At 35.7% G+C, this 20,462-nt stretch overlaps 1 protein-coding gene across 1 annotated transcript in view; it reads right to left on the bottom strand.

Annotated features, from left to right (window-relative positions):
- LAPTM4B (lysosomal protein transmembrane 4 beta) overlaps positions 1–20,462 on the bottom strand; it is a 104,847-nt gene that overhangs the window by 61,855 nt on the left and 22,530 nt on the right. Inside the window, exons 2-4 of the mRNA XM_074200465.1 lie at positions 19,528–19,639; positions 3,388–3,461; positions 2,325–2,447 (exon numbers count right to left, since the gene is read on the bottom strand). Coding sequence (XP_074056566.1) covers positions 2,325–2,447; positions 3,388–3,461; positions 19,528–19,639 — 309 coding nt within the window. The remainder of the gene's footprint in view (positions 1–2,324; positions 2,448–3,387; positions 3,462–19,527; positions 19,640–20,462) is intronic.

Here is a 20,462-nt window from a genome sequence, read left to right as displayed (position 1 = left end):
TGTAGCTTCTTCATTATTATTTATTGTTGTTGTTGTTGTTATTATTATTATTTAGGAATAAGTCAGAATTAAATGACTTGCTCAGGGTCACATAACTAGGAAGTGTCTGGGGTTGGATTTGAACTCAGGTCCTCCTGACTTTAAAGCCAGTGCCCTATGCATTGCTGTCACCCAGCTTCCCCTCCTTAATATTCAGTTGTGAAGCAGGAATTTATCATGAAACAGCTATTTAATGCTGATCTGAACCCTTCAGTGTAATTATCATAGGTCAATGTCATTGACATATGACAAACATACAGAAATTACTATATGAATGAATTCTGAATGATTATGGTCTCTAAACTCCTCTTTCCTTTCCAATACTTTTATATGGAATTTATTTAAGCACTGGTCTTTCTGGGTATTGCATATGTTTGCAAAGGAAAGGACACTGGATTATAGAGGAATTTGTGTTCAAAACCTAGGACTGCCATTTACCACCTATATGACTCAGAAGGGATCATTTAGCTTTTCTGGATTTAACTTCCTCTCCTATAAAATAAGTGATTTGTTCTATCTAACCTTCAAATTTCCATCAAGTTTCAAAATAATAGTCTTATATGAGAGGCAGCAATGAAAAGAGCTCTGACTTTGGAATCAGAAGTTCTTGTCTGTTAGTACTTTGAACAAATGAGAGAAGCTCCCTGGGCTTCAGTTTCCCATTTGTAAAATGATGAGCTAAATGACCTTTAAGCTCCCTTATAGCTCTAATTCTATGACTCTTCTCTCTTTATCAGCAGTTTAATAAGGAATCACAGATTTAGAGCAGTTTTCAGAGAAACTGAGATCCAGAGGGTTAAGGGACTTGGCTAATCACATAGCAAGTAGCACAACCTTTTCAGTTAACTCAAAGAACAAACAAGAAATTAAGTCAGTTCTTGAGGGGTTAGTTAGTCACTATCTAGTCAGAATCAAAACCAGGGTTAGGAATGAAAAATATTCCTTCTCCCAAACTCCTCCCTGATATTACATTTGTTCTCAGTTATATTATCTCTCATTTTGGCAACAAGTTCCTCCTCAATCCTTGGAGCTTTCATAGCTCACATTATTTATCTTCTCTCACATCCAGTGATAGACTCCACAGAGTTTACAATTTGGCAAGGACCTCAGCAACTAGCCAGTTCCACTGAAACAAAAGGAATTCTTAGTATAATAGAACACCTGATGAGCTTCTCAAAGCAGATCACCCCACTTTTAATCAAGGAAGTTTTTCCTGATATCAGTCATATCCTCATCTTTTGATTAACAATCTCCTAGCAGCTCCCTGCCCCATCACAGTTTAGCTATCTCAGCTACTCATATCAATTCAATCAACCAAAATTTATTAAACATCTACATACACAGCATTACAAGTAAAAAGGCAAAAGCAGAGCTGCCTTCAAGGGACTTACAAAAGGGGGATATAATATATACCTAACTAGATATATACAGAATAGATATATAGTAATCAAAGATGGAAAGGGACTTCCTACAGAAGCTGAATCTTGAAGGAAATCAGGAATCCAAAGAGATCAATGTGAAGAAGAACCTAGGTGAGTGGGAAGATGGTGGCAAAAAATGGGAAAGTTTGGAAGAGGGAAAGATTTGGGGGAATAACAATGAGGTTTCACTTTGAATATATTGAGTTAGAAATGCCTATGAGACATATGTCATTATAGTTCAACATGGAGACAAGGTAGGTAGGATAGCTAGATCTTGGAATCATCCATTGAGAGTATAATTCCTTGACTGATGTGGTCATTGGATGAAGCTATAGAGGGAAAAGAGAAGGTCCAAGACAGAGAATCACCAGAACGATGGGGGACACCCATGGTGAGTGAGCATTACGTGGATGAAGATCCAGCAAAACTGCCTTCTATTTCCAACCCTGTGACTTGCTCCTTCCATTCCTGATAAATGCATCAAGGTAAATGGAGAGCTCTTCTCCTGACAAAGCAATGATATAATTTCACAGAGTAAAACAAGTGGTGATCAGCTTTCAGAATGATTTGCTGAGTAGAAACCATCACAGGCTTATTAGACGGTGACTCTGGGGAGCTCCCGTTTTCCCAGGATGGAGTCCAAGAAACTGAAAGCTCATATTCAGCTAATTAGCCTCCAAAACTTCTAGGTAATTCAGAGTCAGCTAAGTGCAAAGATAAAATCTATTTAAGCTAGTAGCTTGAATAGCAGTTGAAATATCTTACTAAATCTCACCAAGCTTCAAACTATTTGGAAATATCCCTATAGTCAGCCATGTCACCCTGATGAGAACATGCTTAGCATAATTCTGATGACTTACTTACCAGCTGTCTTATATATTCCTGGATTGAATTTGGATAAACAAGTACACTGATTGCCACCAGCAAGTTAAGGGCAAAATCAAAAATCTGGTAGCAGAAGAACGGGATGATCCAGGCTGCATGTTGCTATGTACAACAGAAAAGAAACAAAGTATTAAAACCAACCCATCAGTACCACAAAAGAATATTTCTAATCTGTTTTTATTGTATCTTTTGAGAATATTTTTGTTTACTTATAGATAAATTAGCATGGGAAAGATTTTTCTAGCACAAACTAGAACTGGAAATATCCCAGGACTCTAAAAGAGGATTATTCTAATTGAATAATTTAACTAAATAGCAAGGGATTAAGTACTGAATTTGTAGATAGGAACATCTGAATTAAAATTCTGCCTCGGACTTTTTATCTGTGTGACCTTGGAGAAGTCACCTAATCCTTTTGGTGTCAGTTTCCTCTTTGGTAAAATGAGGGGAGGGGGTTGGACTCAGTGACATTTAAATTCCTTGCAATTCTAAATCAGAGTCCCAGTAATCTCTCCCCAATATTCTAGATGTTAAGCCTTCAACAATTCTTATAGAAAACAGAAAACAGAAAAAAAATTCCTTACAAGGATCATTTTAAAGTTGGAGAGAGTTCATATGGATTAACTCAGAAGTATAAAGTTGGATCATTGGCGAAAAGTGGCTCACAAAAATGCCAGTATTAGATTAAAATGTATTTGCAAAATGTTTAACAAAATAAATAAAAATTATAAAAAACAGGTTGCAAATTTGTGGTTTCTAAGACAATATAAGGCCTGACAGGAACTGTTTCAATTTGAGTTTGATGCCACTGGTTTAGGAAAAAGAAAGCCAGTTAACCTTGAAACCAGTAAGGCTTTGGTTCTAGATCCCCACCCTGACACACATTGCCCAGGGACCTCAGGGAGTCATTTAATGTCTCAGCACCACCCTCAGGAAACTCTGAGATTGTAAATTGCAAAAACATTGCTGATCTGCATTGATGAATGGGATTTCCTCATTGAGAGAGGTTCAAGTAAGAGAGCCAGCTCCCACAATTGTTTACCTTGTATGCACCATATGTTGCCATTGCACAGATCAAGATCATGAGAAAGGAGATTGCAGTTGCAATGCACAAGTCTGCCAAAAGGAGAAGAATGCAAACAGTCAATTCAATTCAACAAACATTCAACACCCAATGTTTGCAAAGGGATCAGAGTCCAACCCACTGTTTAACTATTTTGCCAACTTCCTTCCCCAGGTATTTTGCTTATGATGATTAAAAGGCAAATTAACTGGCTATGGGTTGCAAAAGATTTTCCATCTCTAATATAACTACACTTAGAAATATAAGTTTGTGAAAGGATAATGCTAAAGGAACTACTCCATCTTCTCTGTTCTCCAACAGTTTAAATGATTAATCAAAACCCTCAAATACTGTAATTTTACATTTTTAATGGAAAAGGGATGAGAATCAGAGATGGAATTTTGACAGGCATTGACTAAATACCTATAATTTTCTAAGCCTAGGAAAACAACGATTTTTATAAAGATACAGTTGTTTTTGGTGTTAAATTCAATATAGTCTATTAAATCTTCCATCTATTACTATACAATGACTCTCAAGTTGAGAACACTGAACTAAAACTTTTTTAATTTAATTTTTTTTTGCAGGTACCTGTAAAGATAGTTTTCAACATTGATTTTCTGTAAGATTTTCCTGCTTTCCTCCCTCCCTCCACCTCCTCAAGACTACAAGTAATCTGATATAGATGATTATATGTACAATCATGTTTAGCACATTCCCATATTAGTCATTGAGAAATGAGGATCAGAAGAAAAGGGGGGAAAGGTTACCATGAGAAAGAAAAAACAAAACCAATTTTAAAAAGTGAAAATATTACACTTTGGTCTATATTCAGACTCCATAATTTTTCTTCTGGATGTATAAATGGCATTTTCCATCACAAATCTTTAAAATTGTCTTTGATCATTGAATTGCTGAGAAAAGCTAAGCCTATCATAGCTAACCATCACACAATGTTGCTATTGATATGCACAATGTTCTCTTGGTTCTGCTCACTTCACTCAGCATTAGTTCATGTAAAGTCCTTCCAGTATTTTCTGAAAACCTTCTGCTCATGATTTCTTACAAAATAATGATAGTCACTCACATTCATATGCCACAATTTGTTCAACAATTCTCCAATTGAAGGGTATCCCCCTCAATGTATAAATCTTTGTCACTATAAAAAGAACTGCTATAAATATTTTTGTAAATGTAGATCTTTCCTCCTTTTTTTATGATCTCCTTGGGATATGGATCTGGTAGTGATATTGCTGGATTAAAGGGTATGCATAGTTTTATAGCCCTTTGATCAAAGTTTCAAATTACTCTCCAAAGTACTTGTATTAGTTCACAACTCCACCAACAATATTAGTGACCCAATTTTCACACATCCCCTCCAACATATAACACTTTCCTTTTTTGTGATATCAGTCAATCAATAGATGTGAAATGGTATCTCAAAGTTGTTTTAATTTGCATTTCTCTAATCAATGATAAGAATGTTTCAAGCATGAAATTATGTTTTAAAATAAAGAAATTTAATTAAGTTCCTACTTTTCTGAGATATTAGTCTATTACTTACTATTTTCTGCAATTCATTCTCCATAGAGTGGTAAAATTTCTAAACTATCACTATATACCCTTTGCTTCTTGTTTTTCCTTTGTTCTTCAAGAGAATCATGACATCAGGGATGTGATGCCATGACACGCAAGTGACTTGAATGTAAGTGGGGGAAGAGTTGTGCAAAGTCAGCAGTCAGGTATGGATCAGAATGATTGGAGATGGCCCTGGATGTTCGCTGCTCCTCAAAAACCTTTAATGACTCCCCACTGCTCAACAAATATGGTATACATTTCTGACTCTAGCATTTAAAAAGCTTCACATTCTGACTCTAGTCTACTTTATCAAACAGATATCAAACTATTCTCATTCATGTATTCTATATTCTGACCAAATTATGGAATATATTCTATTGCCTATTCTTCCCCTGCTCATCCATTTGTCTTTGCTTGTGCTACCCTTTCCCCTCATATCCCTGAAATGTTCTCCCCTAAAACATATCTTCCTTTAAATTCCTCCTTTCAGAGCCCAGTTTAAATCCCACCTCTCTAGGAATAATTTCCTGACCCTCCCCAGGGAAATTCTCTCCCCTCCTTAAATTTTATGTGTACTTGTGTTTTTATCTCTCTTACTTATTTTATTGTTATTTGTGTACTTGTCTTTAACCCTATTAAAGTATGTAATCTTTGTCAGAGGTGAGCTTATACTTTTGTATTCACAGTGCCTAGCAAGCACATAAAAGAGTAGGATCTTTTAGGTTTTGGTTTTTTTTTTTTTTTTTGGCAAGGCAAATGGGGTTAAGTGGCTTGCCCAAGGCCACACAGCTAGGTAATTATTAACTGTCTGAGGCCGGATTTGAACCCAGGTACTCCTGACTCCAAAGCCAGTGCTTTATCCACTAAGCCACCTAGCCGCCCCAAGAATAGGATCTTAATAAAGGTTTGATGAATTGAATTAAGACAGTATTCAAAGTGGGAGAAGAGTCTGACAACTGTAGAGTTTCAGATTCTATTGTGAAATATCCTAAAAACTATTCATTTAAGACTACTATCTCCTAGTTAAAGTTTAGCCGGACAGTGATAGGATTCCAATATATAAATAACTTCTCAAAAATCACTGTATGTCAGAGTTGAAAGGACCTGAGTAAACACAACTAAACATACTCAACCAATGGCCATCCAACCTCTCTCTACCTGAAGATACTAAATAGGAATCACAACCTGTTGTTCAGGCAGCCCTTTGTTACAATTGTTGTTCATTTGTATCTGACTCCTTGTGACCTGATGGACCTTAGCAAGTCAATGCTTATCCCTGGGATTTTCTTGGCAAAGATACTGGTTTGCCATTCCTTCTCCAGTGCATTAAGGCAAACAGAGATTTAAGTGACACAGCTAGCAAATATCTGGGGCCAAAATTGAACTCAGGAGGGACTTCCTGACTCCAATAAATCACTAGCTTCCTCCAATGGTTTAAAACAAGCAAATAAAACTTATCTTTACATTGAGTCTAAATCTACTTCTCTGCAAATTCCACCTAGTGATTCTTGTTCTGGGTAGAATCAAGAAAAACAAGGCTAATCCTTCCTCAATGTGACAAGTTATATTTGAATAAATTTCCCTTATACAAACTAAACGTCCTGAGTTCCTTCAATTGATACTTCTGTGGTATGATTTCTAGCTCTAACATTATGATCCCTTGTCCAGATGTGTACCAGTTTGCTAATACACTTCCTTCCTGAAACATGGAATTCAGAACAGAAAACAAAGTTCTAGAAGCCTTCTATTGAAAAGAAACATAACAAAGAGCAACCACTTCTCATTTACCAAGTTTTGTTTTAAGGCAGCTCAGTGGTACAGAGAATAAAAAAGTACTGAACTTGGAGTAAGGGAGACCTGAGTTCCAGTACTACCTCAGTGATTTATTAGCTGTGTGACCCTTAGCAAGTCCTTAAGATTCAGGACATCATCTGTAAAATGAGGATCAAACGAGAAAACATGTGTGAAGGCTTTGCAAACTTTAAAATGTCATTATACATGTTAGCTATTATCATTTTATTAGTTAGTCAGATGATACACATTAGAAATGTGTAGGGTTTGGCACATAATGCTAATAATTTTGATTAATTCCTAATAAACATTTTATAGAAATAGCAATGTAATTGAAGTAATAATAGGACACTTTCCTTGAGTTTTCTCTCCCATAAATAAATAAATAAATATATATATATATATATATATATATATATATGTATACTCAGGTATTTTTATACAAACATACACACACACACACACACACACACACACACCCCTCAGTGGGAAAAGTTGATAATAATTGGAACAGCCATATGAGGGGAACCCATGGGCAAGGGCAACTTATGAATGAAGGGATGCATGGGCAGGAACCACCTAGGACCAGGGTATATGAAATGGAGGGACAAATGCATGATTTAAACTCTATAAAGTTGCCAGGGAATTCTGCCAACCCATTCTTTGCTAGGCTTTGTGTCCTTTTACTGCTTCTCAATGTTCTCATCTGTTATACTTCAGTTGATGCTTTATGCTCCAGTTAATTGTCAACTACAGCTGTCTTCAGGGTAATTTTATACCCTAAAACCTCCCACACTCAGGAAGTTATAGCTTGTTTAGACACCTCCACTCTCTACTGGTGGGTGTCCAGAATGGGGAAAGGTACAATGGTTAATAATCCTCTCCCCTGCAGAGACTATCATTTTTTTTCTAATTTGCAAAGTCAGCTAGATACAGTGGCTAGAGAACTGGCCTTGAAGTCAGGAGGACAGGAGTTCGAATCCAACCTCTGTCACTTGACACTAACTGTATGACCCTGATTGTCTCACATCCAGGGCCATCTCCAGGTATCCTGATTCATCTCTAGCCACTGGATTCAGAAGACTCTGGAGGAGAAAGTGAGGCTGGTGACTTAGCACAGCAACCCCTCACACAAATCCAATTCACATTCTTTTCATGACAAGACTTCCCTGATGTCATGGTCTTCTTCAAGAATGACAGACCAAAAAAAAAAAACCCTAAAACATTACTACTGTTTCCCCAAGACCTGGGAAACCTTTCCCCTACAAGGAAGGCTAGAATTAGTCTCAATGAACCTTCTCAACCAATGGCTATGGAGATCTTTTTTTTTTTATCGACCAAAACCAGTCAGTAGTAACGCATTGGGTGGAGATTGAACTTGCCCTTTGATCTCTTCTTGCAAGTCTCCTGTTATCCTCTTTTTATCATAGCTTTTCTCAGTATTGTTGAAATCCCAAATCTTTCTAGCCTTTTTCCATGCTTCTCCATTAACTTCATTTTCTTCACTGCATCAGATTTAGAGCCAGAAGGGACCACAGAAGCCATCTAGTTCAACTTCCTCTAATAGATGAGGTGCCTTGAACTTGTCCAAGGTCAAACAGATTTTGTCAGAAATAAAACACAAATTAGAATCTCTCAGTTCAGTTGTTAGCTAATTTATAGTTAGAAATTGATGTAGGGATTTATCATATCCTTTAGCAACTAAGTGGTGTTGAGTCTGGAGTCAGGAAGACCCACCAAGTTCAAGCCTAGTCTTATATACAAGCTATGTGACTCAATGAAAGTCATTTTGCCTCTGTCTACCTAAAATGAGAATGACAATAGTACCTAGGGTAACTAGGTGATGCCCTGACCCAAGTGCTGGATCTGGAGTCAGGAAGACCTAAGTTCAAATCCAGCGTCAGATATTTACTAGCAGTGACTCTGGGCAAATCATTTAACCCTGTTTGCCTGAGTTTTCTAAGATATAAAATGAATTGGAGAAGGAAATGGCAAATTACTCCAGTATCTTTGCTGAGAAAACCCAAAATGGGATCATAAATGCATGACTGAAAATAGCTGAACAATAATAGTACCTTACTCATAGAATTTTTGTATGGATGAAATGAGGTAAATAGTAGGTGCTTATTTCCTACATATTTTCCTTCCTTGGGTGAGACAGAGAAGTGGTCCAACCATGGTGGACAGAGAGGAGGACCTTCTACTAGGACTGATCTGGGTCAAATCACTTAACTTTTCAGTGCTTGAGGCAACATTTTCCAGGTTAGAAAAACAACAAAGGAACTGATCACTCAGAGCTTATATTATCAAATTTTGATAGATTCTGGATTGGGAAGAAGCAACATCAGTTGAAATATTTAGGGTTAAAATGATAAATTACATGGACTATGTGGTCAGTTGATAAAGGAGGCATTTGGTTGATGCAAACCTGATAAGATTAAAAGACTAAACAGTCTAGTCATATGGATAAGAGGAAGAAACTTGAGTATAAAGAGGAAGTAACGGGCAGAAGAATATAATAGAAAAAAATTTGTATATCTGGGGATTAAATAAAAACCCCTTTATTTTAAGCTATGAACTACCAGAATCATCATGGACTTTGTTTTTGTTGTAGTGCCCTCAGACATTGGGTTGGGTGGCATAGGAGGATGCACCTATCTTAGGACCTTAAAAAATAGGAGGTGAACAAAAATAAGACTGATTGTAGAGTGAAGTACCTGTGCTCCTATTGAACATTACATATGATAACAAGTGCTATATAAACACTAATAAGACTTATACTTTGCAATATACAATCAAAATGTATTAATTAAAGCATGAAACCAAAACTCTCTTTAATAAAACATCATCACCCTGTCATTTCAAAGGCTATATCCAATAGATTTCCTTCTTGCTTTACTCAACTTCTGGTTTATTTCTGGGTTCACTTCTGGGTAGTCTTTTTTTTTTAAGGTTTTTGCAAGGCAATGGGGTTAAGTGGCTTGTCCAAGGCCACAGTTAGATAATTATTAAGTGTCTGAAGCTGGATTTGAACTCAGGTACTGCTGACTCCAAGGCCAGTGCTCTATCCACTGTACCACCTAGCTGCCCCTACTTCTGGGTAGTATTATAGCAAGTCCCTTAATCTCTGTCACCTAATCAAAAATTATGCTGAGCTACATGGACTTGCTTGGGGCTCAAGTACAGGAAGACAGGAGACAGCCCTACTTAGAAACAAACTAGGATCTGAAGTGGGCTTAATTCTGACAGCTAAAGTTATTTTACCATAATTTAATTAGTAGTTTATTTCAAAATTACTGATAAGGTTGTTTATAATATTTTCTCATTGGAGGTCTGTTTTTTTTAAAGTCTACACAAATTTGTTTTTAAGTATACCATGTTTATTACGTTATCCTACATAATATCTATTACTACATAATATGTATTTTACTATATATACACTTACAATTATACATTGTATTATTTGCTACCATGTAATACAGTATACATATATTAGTAAGAGAGAGGTGCTTATCTTATTGTCAAAAGACAACTTGCTTAAGACTGTTCAATCACAAAAATATAAGTTTAAAAGCAAAATGAATTCAGTTTTGCTAGGGTTGAAAGAATTCAAGACTCAATACCCAGAGTTATGAGGGACATAAAGTTTATTTATGCTCCTCTGAGCAGACTGAATTCCAGGAACTAACAAAAGGAAACTTTTTAAAGGAAAAGACAAGCAAGAGATATGAGTTAAGAGGAATTGGGGAGGACTTAGGGAAGAATGCCTTCTGTGTAACTATTGTTTAGGGAATCATGTCAGAAATAGTCAAGGATAGTATGCTTGTCATTTGGATAACATTTTATTATCTCAGCATTGTACATCTCAGCCTTCTAGGTCTGGGAAATGATAGCTTTGAAATGATTTACAGGATACAGGGTACATGATATATGGTAAGCTTTCTGACCAGATATAGAATATATAACTGACTATCAATTCAAGGTCATTATCAAGGGATATTTCCATGGAATCAGGTTGACAAATGCTTTTATTAAGGTAATAAATCCTATTCTTGCCATTTTATTGATTATTCTAAATTGACAAACATATTCCCACTATTATTTACCCAAGTGTACAATACAGACTATCTCCAATAAGGGATCCAAAGTTAAAGTTCAATTTTCAAAGATGATATACAAATGATTAGAGATTCAGTTATTGCCCTCTATAACCAATGACATGAAAGTTAATAGACAAAACACATACATATTAGGAAATTTAAAAGTTTCTATTGTTAGGTATACTATGTTAAAATTATTCTATATAACTACAACAAGACTTGGTACAATTCCTTCCCATAGCACAGTGTTAAGGACTCTTAACTTTGGAAGCTCATATTTCTGAGTAATCTCAGCTCTGGAATTCTCGCTCTTTAGATTCTCACTGCCCATAAAGAAGAGTACATCATATTATATGAAGTCTAGTTATGCTTCACATTCTACCCTAGTCATCTGCTCTCCCAACTTGTACTGCTTATTTTGATTTCTAGCTTTGGAAAGGCATCAAAGAAATATTAAAGTATATGTATTGACCAGCTCCCTAATGACAACACTCATCATCCTCTTTATTTCCCAAACCACAATACCCTTCTTTTCTTCTTCTGCCACTAGTAGAATATAGGGTAGTAGGGGCAGCTAGGTGGCACAGTGGATAGAACACTGGCCCTGGAGTCAGGAGGACCTGAGTTCAAATCCAACCTCAGACACTTAATAATCACCTAGCTTTGTGTGTGTGTGTGTGTGTGTGTGTGTGTGTGTGTGTGTGTGTGTGATCTTGGGTAAATTACTTAACCCCATTGCCTTGCAAAAAAAAAAACAACTAAAAAAAAAAGGAACACGGTAGGTAGATTTGGACCTAGAGTCAGAAAGACCAGAGTTCATTATATCTCAGACATTCATTTCTATCACCCCACCCCTGGCAAGTCATTTAATTTCTATTTGCTTTAATCCATTGGAGAAGGAAATAGCAAACCACTACAGTATAACTTACCAAGAAAACCCAATAGACAATTATGAAGAGTCTGATATGATTAAGTAACTGAACAACAAAACTGTGCATTACAGCCAGGTAGCAATGGTGCAGAGAGGGTGAGGTCTAGAAGTCAAGGAAGACTTATCTTCCTGAGTTCAATTCTAACCTCAGACACTAACTAGCTGTGTGACCCTGGGCAAGTCACTTAATCCTTTTTTCCCATTTTCTCATCTGTGAAATAAAATGGAGAAAGTAACAGCAAACTATTTTAGAGTCAGACATAATTGACTAATTAGAAGGAAGGCTTCCACAAAAATACCCCTTCTCAAAAGCATACTTTGGAGAAATGGTCCATTTTTATACATCTAATCTTGACCACCCTAAGTTACAATGGGATTTAAATAAAAGAAGCTTCCGGGTCTATGAATCATGTTTATTTCTATTTTGCAGTTGAATTACTTAAACTTTTGTGAAGTGTGGTCTGGAACAAGGTTTTATTACAGAATTCCATCTCCTTTTGGGAATTTTTGCAATCCGGGACAATTGTGTTTCTCAGTTAATCAGTATAATTATCGGAAATAATTATACCCCCAATGGGGAACAAGACTACAAGCCCACTGGAAGCAAAGAATCTGGAGAACATTTTAAGCCTAATCTAAATTTTGACAGTGATTTTGGTATAACCTTGAATGAGTGAATTAATCACTATTTTTTATTCATAGCAAAGAGTAGTAGATGTTTTGGGTTATTTTTGAGGGGGAAAGAAATCAGTCATGCTGTCCCTCCCACCTCAACAAACCTATGCCTTAATTCTATTCGATTAATAACATACTGTATGGATTAATAACAACCCTTACAGTTTCTGGGTCTCTTTGATGGCATTTACTTGTTTTCTATGACAAGTTGTTTCTCATCAAAAGTTTATTACTTCTTAATATATTTTTTAATTTTTCAACAAATTTTCCTGCACTTTGGTGAAACTAATTCTGTTTCATTCAAGGACTGAATGATCCTTGAAAAGTCTGATTTCTCAATTCCAACAGCCACAGTAATATACAATGCAATGTGTTATAAATTATCTGCCCTTATTTATATGACCCCCCCCTTTACTTAGGTGAACTTTAATAGAATAAAGCAACACTACTGAAACACTTTGAACAGCACCTAACTTTAAAAGGAAATTTGCAAAACAATTAAGTACTTTACCTCTGATATTCAAAATAAGATAAGAAAGGTTCATTTGAATTGAGAATATTTCTATTGTCTTGCTTAGTTAACCAGATAGCAATCACAGGGCTGACCAGATTGAACTCTGAAACCATTCTGGGGAATCCTAAGGTTGGCTCACAGTTGGTTCTGGTCCCTCCTTAACAAGATCAAAATGTCATCACTATGTCTGAGATAAATTATAGTAGTGGGACTGTGGCTGATCAGACTAACAGGAGCTCATGTTAGGCACAAATAGTCCATGTGAACACCTGGGGTCCTTACTCTAAATTTATGTAGTCACATTTCCTTTGAGCTGCTTCAATGTTGCCTTGCTCATAGAACACAGCCCCCTCACTGATGAGAGCATGCCATGCAAGGTAGGTGGTCCTGTGCCAGTGTTTCCCATGCTAAATCAATGCTAAAGTTCTTAAGAGAGACCTTGGTGTTCCCAAATTGTTTCTTCTGATCCCCTGTGAGTGCTTGCTCTGTGTGAGTTCCCTATAAAAGTTTTTTGGGAAAGTGTACTACTTCTGGCATTAGAACAACATGCCCAGCCCATGAAAGTTGCATTCTCTGTAGTTCCTGCCAGTAGAGCCAGAAGGGACCTGCGACAAGATGTTATCCAACCCTCTCACTTTACTGAAGAAGAGAGGGAGATTCAGGAGGGTGAAGTGTTGCATGAAGCAGTGAGCATCAGAAATAGAATTTGAAGCAAGATTCTCCAATTCCAGAGTCAGTGTAGTTTTCACTCTTCTGATCTACCTTTTTCTACCACACAAAGCAGACTTCAGCTTAAGAAGAAAATAAATATAGAATTCAAGTACAGAAGCAAAAAGTTATAAACAGCTTCTAGATAAAGATGAATAGTAGTAGAACAGATAAATGCTGGACTTGGAGTCAGTGAAACCTAAATTCAAATTCTGCCTCACACATTTGACTGTGGGACTCTAGGTAAATTGCTTAATCTCTATCTGCTTTTCATCTTTAATATGATAATATAAGCACCGATCTCAAGGGTGAGATTGAAAAGAAATACTATTTGTAAAGTGCTATTTAAATGATATTTATTGTTATTAAAAACAGAAAATAGCATATATTTTGCCCCTAGTTTATCTAGACAAAATGACAAAGATACTATTTTTAATCAATTAAATTTTTAGTCATGCTCAAGGAAGATGACCAAATAATATCAGAAAAGATTAAAAAAGTCTAAAAGCCTTGACTAAAGCATCTTTTTAAAAAATTTTTAAAACTAAAGTCATGGAAATCCTGGGCTAGGAAGACCTTTATATTTTGCTTTTAATTTTCCTTCTGCAAAGCAATTTTTCCTGTCCCTACTGCAGAGCAAGTTGATAGTCTGACTGTTCCTTAAATTAAATTCCTTACTTCATTCTGCAGTACCAGTTTCAAAAGAACCTCTTAAAAAATCACACCACAGCCCACAAAAGGCATATGGTTCCTTGACAGTCAATCCATCATCAAAATATAGTAATGATTCACTATTGGTCAGGAGAATCTGAGTACCTTTTGTTTGAAGTCATCAATTTCTCCAAATTCCATTTCCTTTCTTCCAAAGCATCTTTCCTCCCACCATGAAAACTTGAAGCTGGCAAAGTAGCCAATTGGTCACCCACACCCTTCTTGCAAAACCTTTAAAATTTCTCATAAGTAATTTTAATTTTTCTTTTCTGGACGCCCTCCAAGTTTTGAGTACATATCTATCATTACATTTGCTTGGAAATGTAGTCTATTAGTTACAATCTTATCAGTGTTGTATAAAAAGGGTCTATAGCCTTCAGCTTTTTATGACCAGAAGATAAAGCCACCCTACTCAGTCTCAAGTTAGTTACATCAGCATGGTCATTTGATTCCCAATCCCTGTCCCCATACTAAAAGGCTCCTACCAAAGACTCTCCATTCCTAGGTAGAAGGAATTTAAGTATCTGGAAGACTCTGGAGTTCTGCCAACTTTGCATATTCTCCCAAGCAATCTGAGGGCTATGATTGTTTACTTCTTCAAAGTAGCAAAGATAGGAACTTGGCTAAATTCTGATAATATTGGTTATATGACCTTTAATTTCTCAGAGCTCTAAGCAACTAACTCCCTTAGACTATAAATTGCCAACTGGATGCTCATCTGAAAAGGTAGAGAGACCTCAAATGAAATCTCAGATCTATTCCCTCCCTTGATCCCTAAAAAGAGCCTATTGGCAACTGGGGAATTCTCATTGACACTTTCTTAATCCTGACTCTTATTACTTCTCACTCTTAGGATACTTCAATATCCTACCAACTGTCTTTTTGCCTCTATCATCCTTCTCTCCCAAATCTACTTTTTTTTTTTACTTTGTACATATACATTATAGATTTTCCCAGGAAGGAAAAAGCCCAGAAAGTCAGTGCTTTATACCTAGGAAAGACATAATGGTTGACTGTATCGTCAATCTTTTCTGACATATTCACAATTATACTTGCAAGTAGACATCACTCAGGGTCAGGGTCATCTCCAGATATGTCAAAAAGTAATATTTGTTTTTATTGCAATAATAATAAGTAGTATTTTATATTCTGCCTTAAAGTTTGCAAAGTACTTTATATATATGTTGACCCTCATAACAGACTAAGGAGGTAGGTACATTATTCCCATTTTTCACATGAGGAAATTGAAGCTGAGAAAAGTTAAGTGATTTGTCCAGGGTCATACAGTTAAATAAAAGTCTAAGGGAGGATTTGAAACCAGTCTTCTAGATTCAAGTCCAGTACTCTATTCACTGTACCACTTGGCAAATGACAAATGAAGGACAAGTTCTTTAATAAGATATAACCACCTAGCTATCATCGAAGAACATGTCATATAAGAATTTAGCTTAAGAATTTAGATATTATATGCAAAAGCCCCTTAGAATGCTTTAGACACTATATAAATGTCAGTTATCATTTTAAGTAATTTGTTAATTTTTCCCACTAAAATCAAGATATATCAAACATGATCCCCCTTTAATCACAGAAAATTTTAGCATATTTACTACCAGGCTTCCTGGCTCTTGTTTAGATTCCTTTAGTCAGCACTCACTCTATGAATGGCTCATGGCCAAACCAATAAGAATTAATTACCTAACTAAAACTCTATGAGGTTACATATCAATCCTTTAATTAAATGCAGATGTGCCATATCTGTTTTGATTACTGCTTTTGTAATTCAAACCAAAAAAGTTTTAAAGCATGCTTAGCAAAACTGCTCCTCACTTGAGGTTCAGAGATAATTTATAATTATTAGTGATCTCTTAATATTTTCCTTTTTTCAACTATTGATATTTTGTTTGTATATCACCTTTTCCTAATATTCTCCTTTCCTTAATAAGGGTCATCTTAGAATCTCTTACAATAATTTTTTTTTTAAAAAAGAAAAAAGTCAATTCAGCAAAATAACTGGAATATCAGTCAAGCCTGTCAGTTGCTACTCCAGGGTACTGTTACTACTCCAAGGTCTTCCAACTCTACAAAGAAAGGAAGAAGGCACATTCTCATCTCTTTTCTTTTATCCTTATAATTACATGGCATTTGACTAATTTTTGTTATTCTTTCCACTTAAATTCTCACACAATTTGTTGTATGAATTGTTTTCCTGGTTCTAAGTACATCAGTTCATATAAGTTTTCTCATGCTTCCCTGAATTCTTCACAGTCATCATTTCTTACAGAGCCGTGAATATTTCTCTAAGCAACAGAAATTTCCCCCATTTCTGATTTTGCCTTTCTTTTATATGATTACCAATGCCAACAGATCATAGATTCATCTACCATTATTTGACTGCTATCATGAGTTTGCTTATCAAAGTAAACAAACATACCCACACATCAAATCCAACAAGCAACTAACTTCTAGTCTTCTTATAACTGTTACTATCCTTCCAACCAACCGTCTTTGAATGACCACATAAAAACTGAGTTTACAGATTACAATAATTATGTTCTAAACCCGAGATTCTGGTGAGACATCATATGCAAAAGCCCCTTAGAATGCTTTAGACACTATATAAATGTCAGTTATTATTTTAAGTCATTTGGAATTTTATACACAACTGAGATCATGACAGTTATGATAGCTGACTATTTTAATTCCTGAAGACAAGATCTGAATAACTTCTATAGGTCAAGTCAAATGGCTAGAAAATTTCAAGAGGTAAAGGCAATTAAAAAGGGTCACTCAAAATTGATAAATATTTTCCATTGGTCAGTCTCAAAAGGGGGCAACAAGCCTTCAGTGCACATGAAAGAAAATATAAACCTCAAATGCACTTAGTTATTAGCCAGAGCATTACAAAACAAAGCAACTATTTTAAAGTTTCAAGAACTGACAGGTCTTTGAAGTCAGCCAAATAAAGCCTATGTTGTCAGAGAATCATCACCAGGGTTAATGTCTGAGAATTAGACATTCCACTTTATTGCCAGTATTCCACTTTAATGCCAGTTTCAGCTAAAGTCCCATCTGTGTCTCTTATAACTCTTAGTTCCCTAAATCTAATTATGTAAAGAGAGAATCTTACCATCTTATCAAACTGCATTTAATAAAGGGAAGGCACTAAGCATTTCCTAAGTACCTAATATGTACTGGGTGCTTTGAAAATTATATCTCCTATGATCCTTACAACAACCCTGGGATGTCAATGCTATTAACAACCCCTTTTTACAATTGGGGAAACTGAGGCTGGAAATAATTATCAAATTTGTCCAAAGTCATATAGCTAGCTAAGTAACTGAAGCTAGACCAGAGCTGATCTTCCTGATTCCAGGCCCAGTGCTTTATTGAGCTCTTAGTAATAAAAATGTCACCTGTCAATATTATCATTTTAACATATGTATCTTAAAAAGTATGAGGGGACAGAGGAATTAATTTTCATCTTTTTTGGCAATCCCAGATTTTGTAAAACTAAAGTCAAATTTTTAAAACTCTTCATTTTAAAGGCCATCATTATATCTATTATAAATGACAGAGACTCACTATCCTTCCCAGAAGAAATAAATGATAGATGTTCTAAGTAGAAAACACACTTGGTGAAATATAAGAAATAGAGATAGCAATTATTGTGGGATGCTTGGATTTAATAAAAAAAATAGGCTCCATTTTCACTTCTAATGCTTAATTAGCTATGTAACCCTAAGGAAGGCACTTAACTCCTTCCTTCAAGTATCAAAAAACTCGCTAGATTATATTCTTCCTTGGTGATGGTAGTTCCCACATCAGAACTTCTCTCTGCTGATGAAATCACAAATAATTTCTATTATATGATGATCATATTAAGACATTATAAGCATTTCCCTTCTAATAAGATCCAGAGATGAGGACAAAATGTGCTCCTGTTTTCTGGATAAAAGTTATAAGATGACTAGGCTTTAAGATCATGGTGACTAATGTCCACCATATTAAAGAGATACAAGCCTAGACTTGTTTCTTATTAATGCAACTGAAATACCAATTCACTGATGAATATTTAGTGGATTATCTAAAATGACACTTCAATCTTGACACCGACTCTCCATCCAACCAGCATCATCCTAGATTATCTTGTACATGTCTACTGAGACTATAAACTAACTTAATATTAGCCAAAGCATCACTAAAGGGAAAAAAAAGCATATATAGGTAAACATGTCACAAAGTGGGCAACCCACTCAATCTATTCCAAAAGCAAACAGAAATAAATTTGAATCACATGCTATTACCACCCTAATTTTACAGCTGAGGAAACCAAGGCAGAACTGGGACTTGAGCTCTGGAGGATATATTAAATAAAGCACTTTGTTAATTGTCTCTAGGAAGATAAGACCCAATTTGGGATAATGCACATAAGAATATGACTGGTAAGTCATTATAATTTCAAAATTCTGAAGCATCAGCTCCATGTGTAAACAGTAAAGTGTTGTGGAAGTAGCCTTCAGAGTTTCATGACACTTCTCTACCCCCTCTTACCAATCAAAACTATGTTCCTATATACCAAATTGGGTCTTATCTTCCTAGAGACAATTAACAAAGTGCTTTATTTAATATATCCTCCAGAGAAGTGACAATATAGAAACACAAACACCTGCAAGATAATGGAATTTATGTTCCTTGAAATCAAAATGGGTTCTCTTGACAGATGTATCTTACATATATCTTTGTTAGAAATATATGTTAATTAGCAGAGAGCTTGGCATACAGTAAGCATGTAATAAATGGTTTAGATGTCTATTTGATCCAATTTTCATGATGAGATGAAAGTTAAAAACATTCAAAGGGGGAGGGGTAAGGGAAAGCAGTGAATCAACCTAAGTATAAAAGTTATCTTCATGTAAACATAGAATAGATAAGGGTATGAGCAAAATCTCTAGGATTCTTCTTCTAAACAACAAATTTATTTTTAACTTGTTCGGTTCTGGTCCAGCATATTTAATAGGGGCTAAAAATCTACCCTGCATCTCAATTCACTAGGAAGTGCTTTAAAAAAAATACCACAAATGGTTACCACAAAGATTATTAAATGTACTTACTGGCATCATCCATGAATTCAAAGTCAGCCCCTAGTTCAGAATTGGTTAAGTGATACCGATCTGGATCTGCCATGGTGCTTAATAGGATGAGAAGTACCACGGCATTGATGATCTACAGTTTGAAAAAGGAGAAAAAGGCAAAATATTATTTTTGAAAACATTTTAGGAACAAGTTGATCATAGATCGTTATTATTATAAAAATAACTAGCATTTAAAGTTTGCAAAGTGTTTTTCAAATATTTTTACCCTTGAAGATCCATGCTATTACCACCCTAATTTTACAGCTGAGGAAACCAAGGCAGAACTGGGACTTGAGCTCAGGACTCCCTGATTTCAAATTCAGCTCTCTATCCATTTGGCTATATAAAAGTTCATTTTCTGGAAGCAATCTTAACCTTCAAACAAGTTCAACTACTCTTCCCCATGAGACAGGAAAGAATGTCCATCCCTAAAGCCAAGGGTCAGTGCATTAAGCATATCCTACTGTGCCATCACCCAATATTTCTATAGTAATTCTTATTCCAATTGTATCCCTGAGGTTATAAATCACAGGAGTTAACTCATAATCAGGCACAAATCAATTTACCATCAAAAATAAGTGATGCAACTGTAAGGAGGAAATAACAGAAGAAACTATGACATGATGGCTTGAAAAGCAAAGCTATCTATGTCTACCCAATAAGGATATGTGCATCAGACATTTATTCAGCTATTCTCTTTATAAGATTGATGTTCTAGGGGCTAAGCAAAGTAAATTAAGTAGACATGACTGCAATTTAATTCTACAGAATAAGCATTAATAAGTACCTACAAGTTTCCAAACACTACAGTGCTAATTTCCTGGAAATGCCTAAACAGAAATGAGACAGTTCCTGTCCTCAAAGGTCCTCCAGTCTATAGAGAGAAAGCACCATAAGTGCAAGTATGTTTGCAG

This window comes from Macrotis lagotis, chromosome X (assembly GCF_037893015.1).
Source record: "Macrotis lagotis isolate mMagLag1 chromosome X, bilby.v1.9.chrom.fasta, whole genome shotgun sequence".
Lineage (NCBI taxonomy): Eukaryota > Metazoa > Chordata > Mammalia > Peramelemorphia > Peramelidae > Macrotis > Macrotis lagotis.
This window is presented reverse-complemented; position numbering and strand designations above follow the sequence as displayed.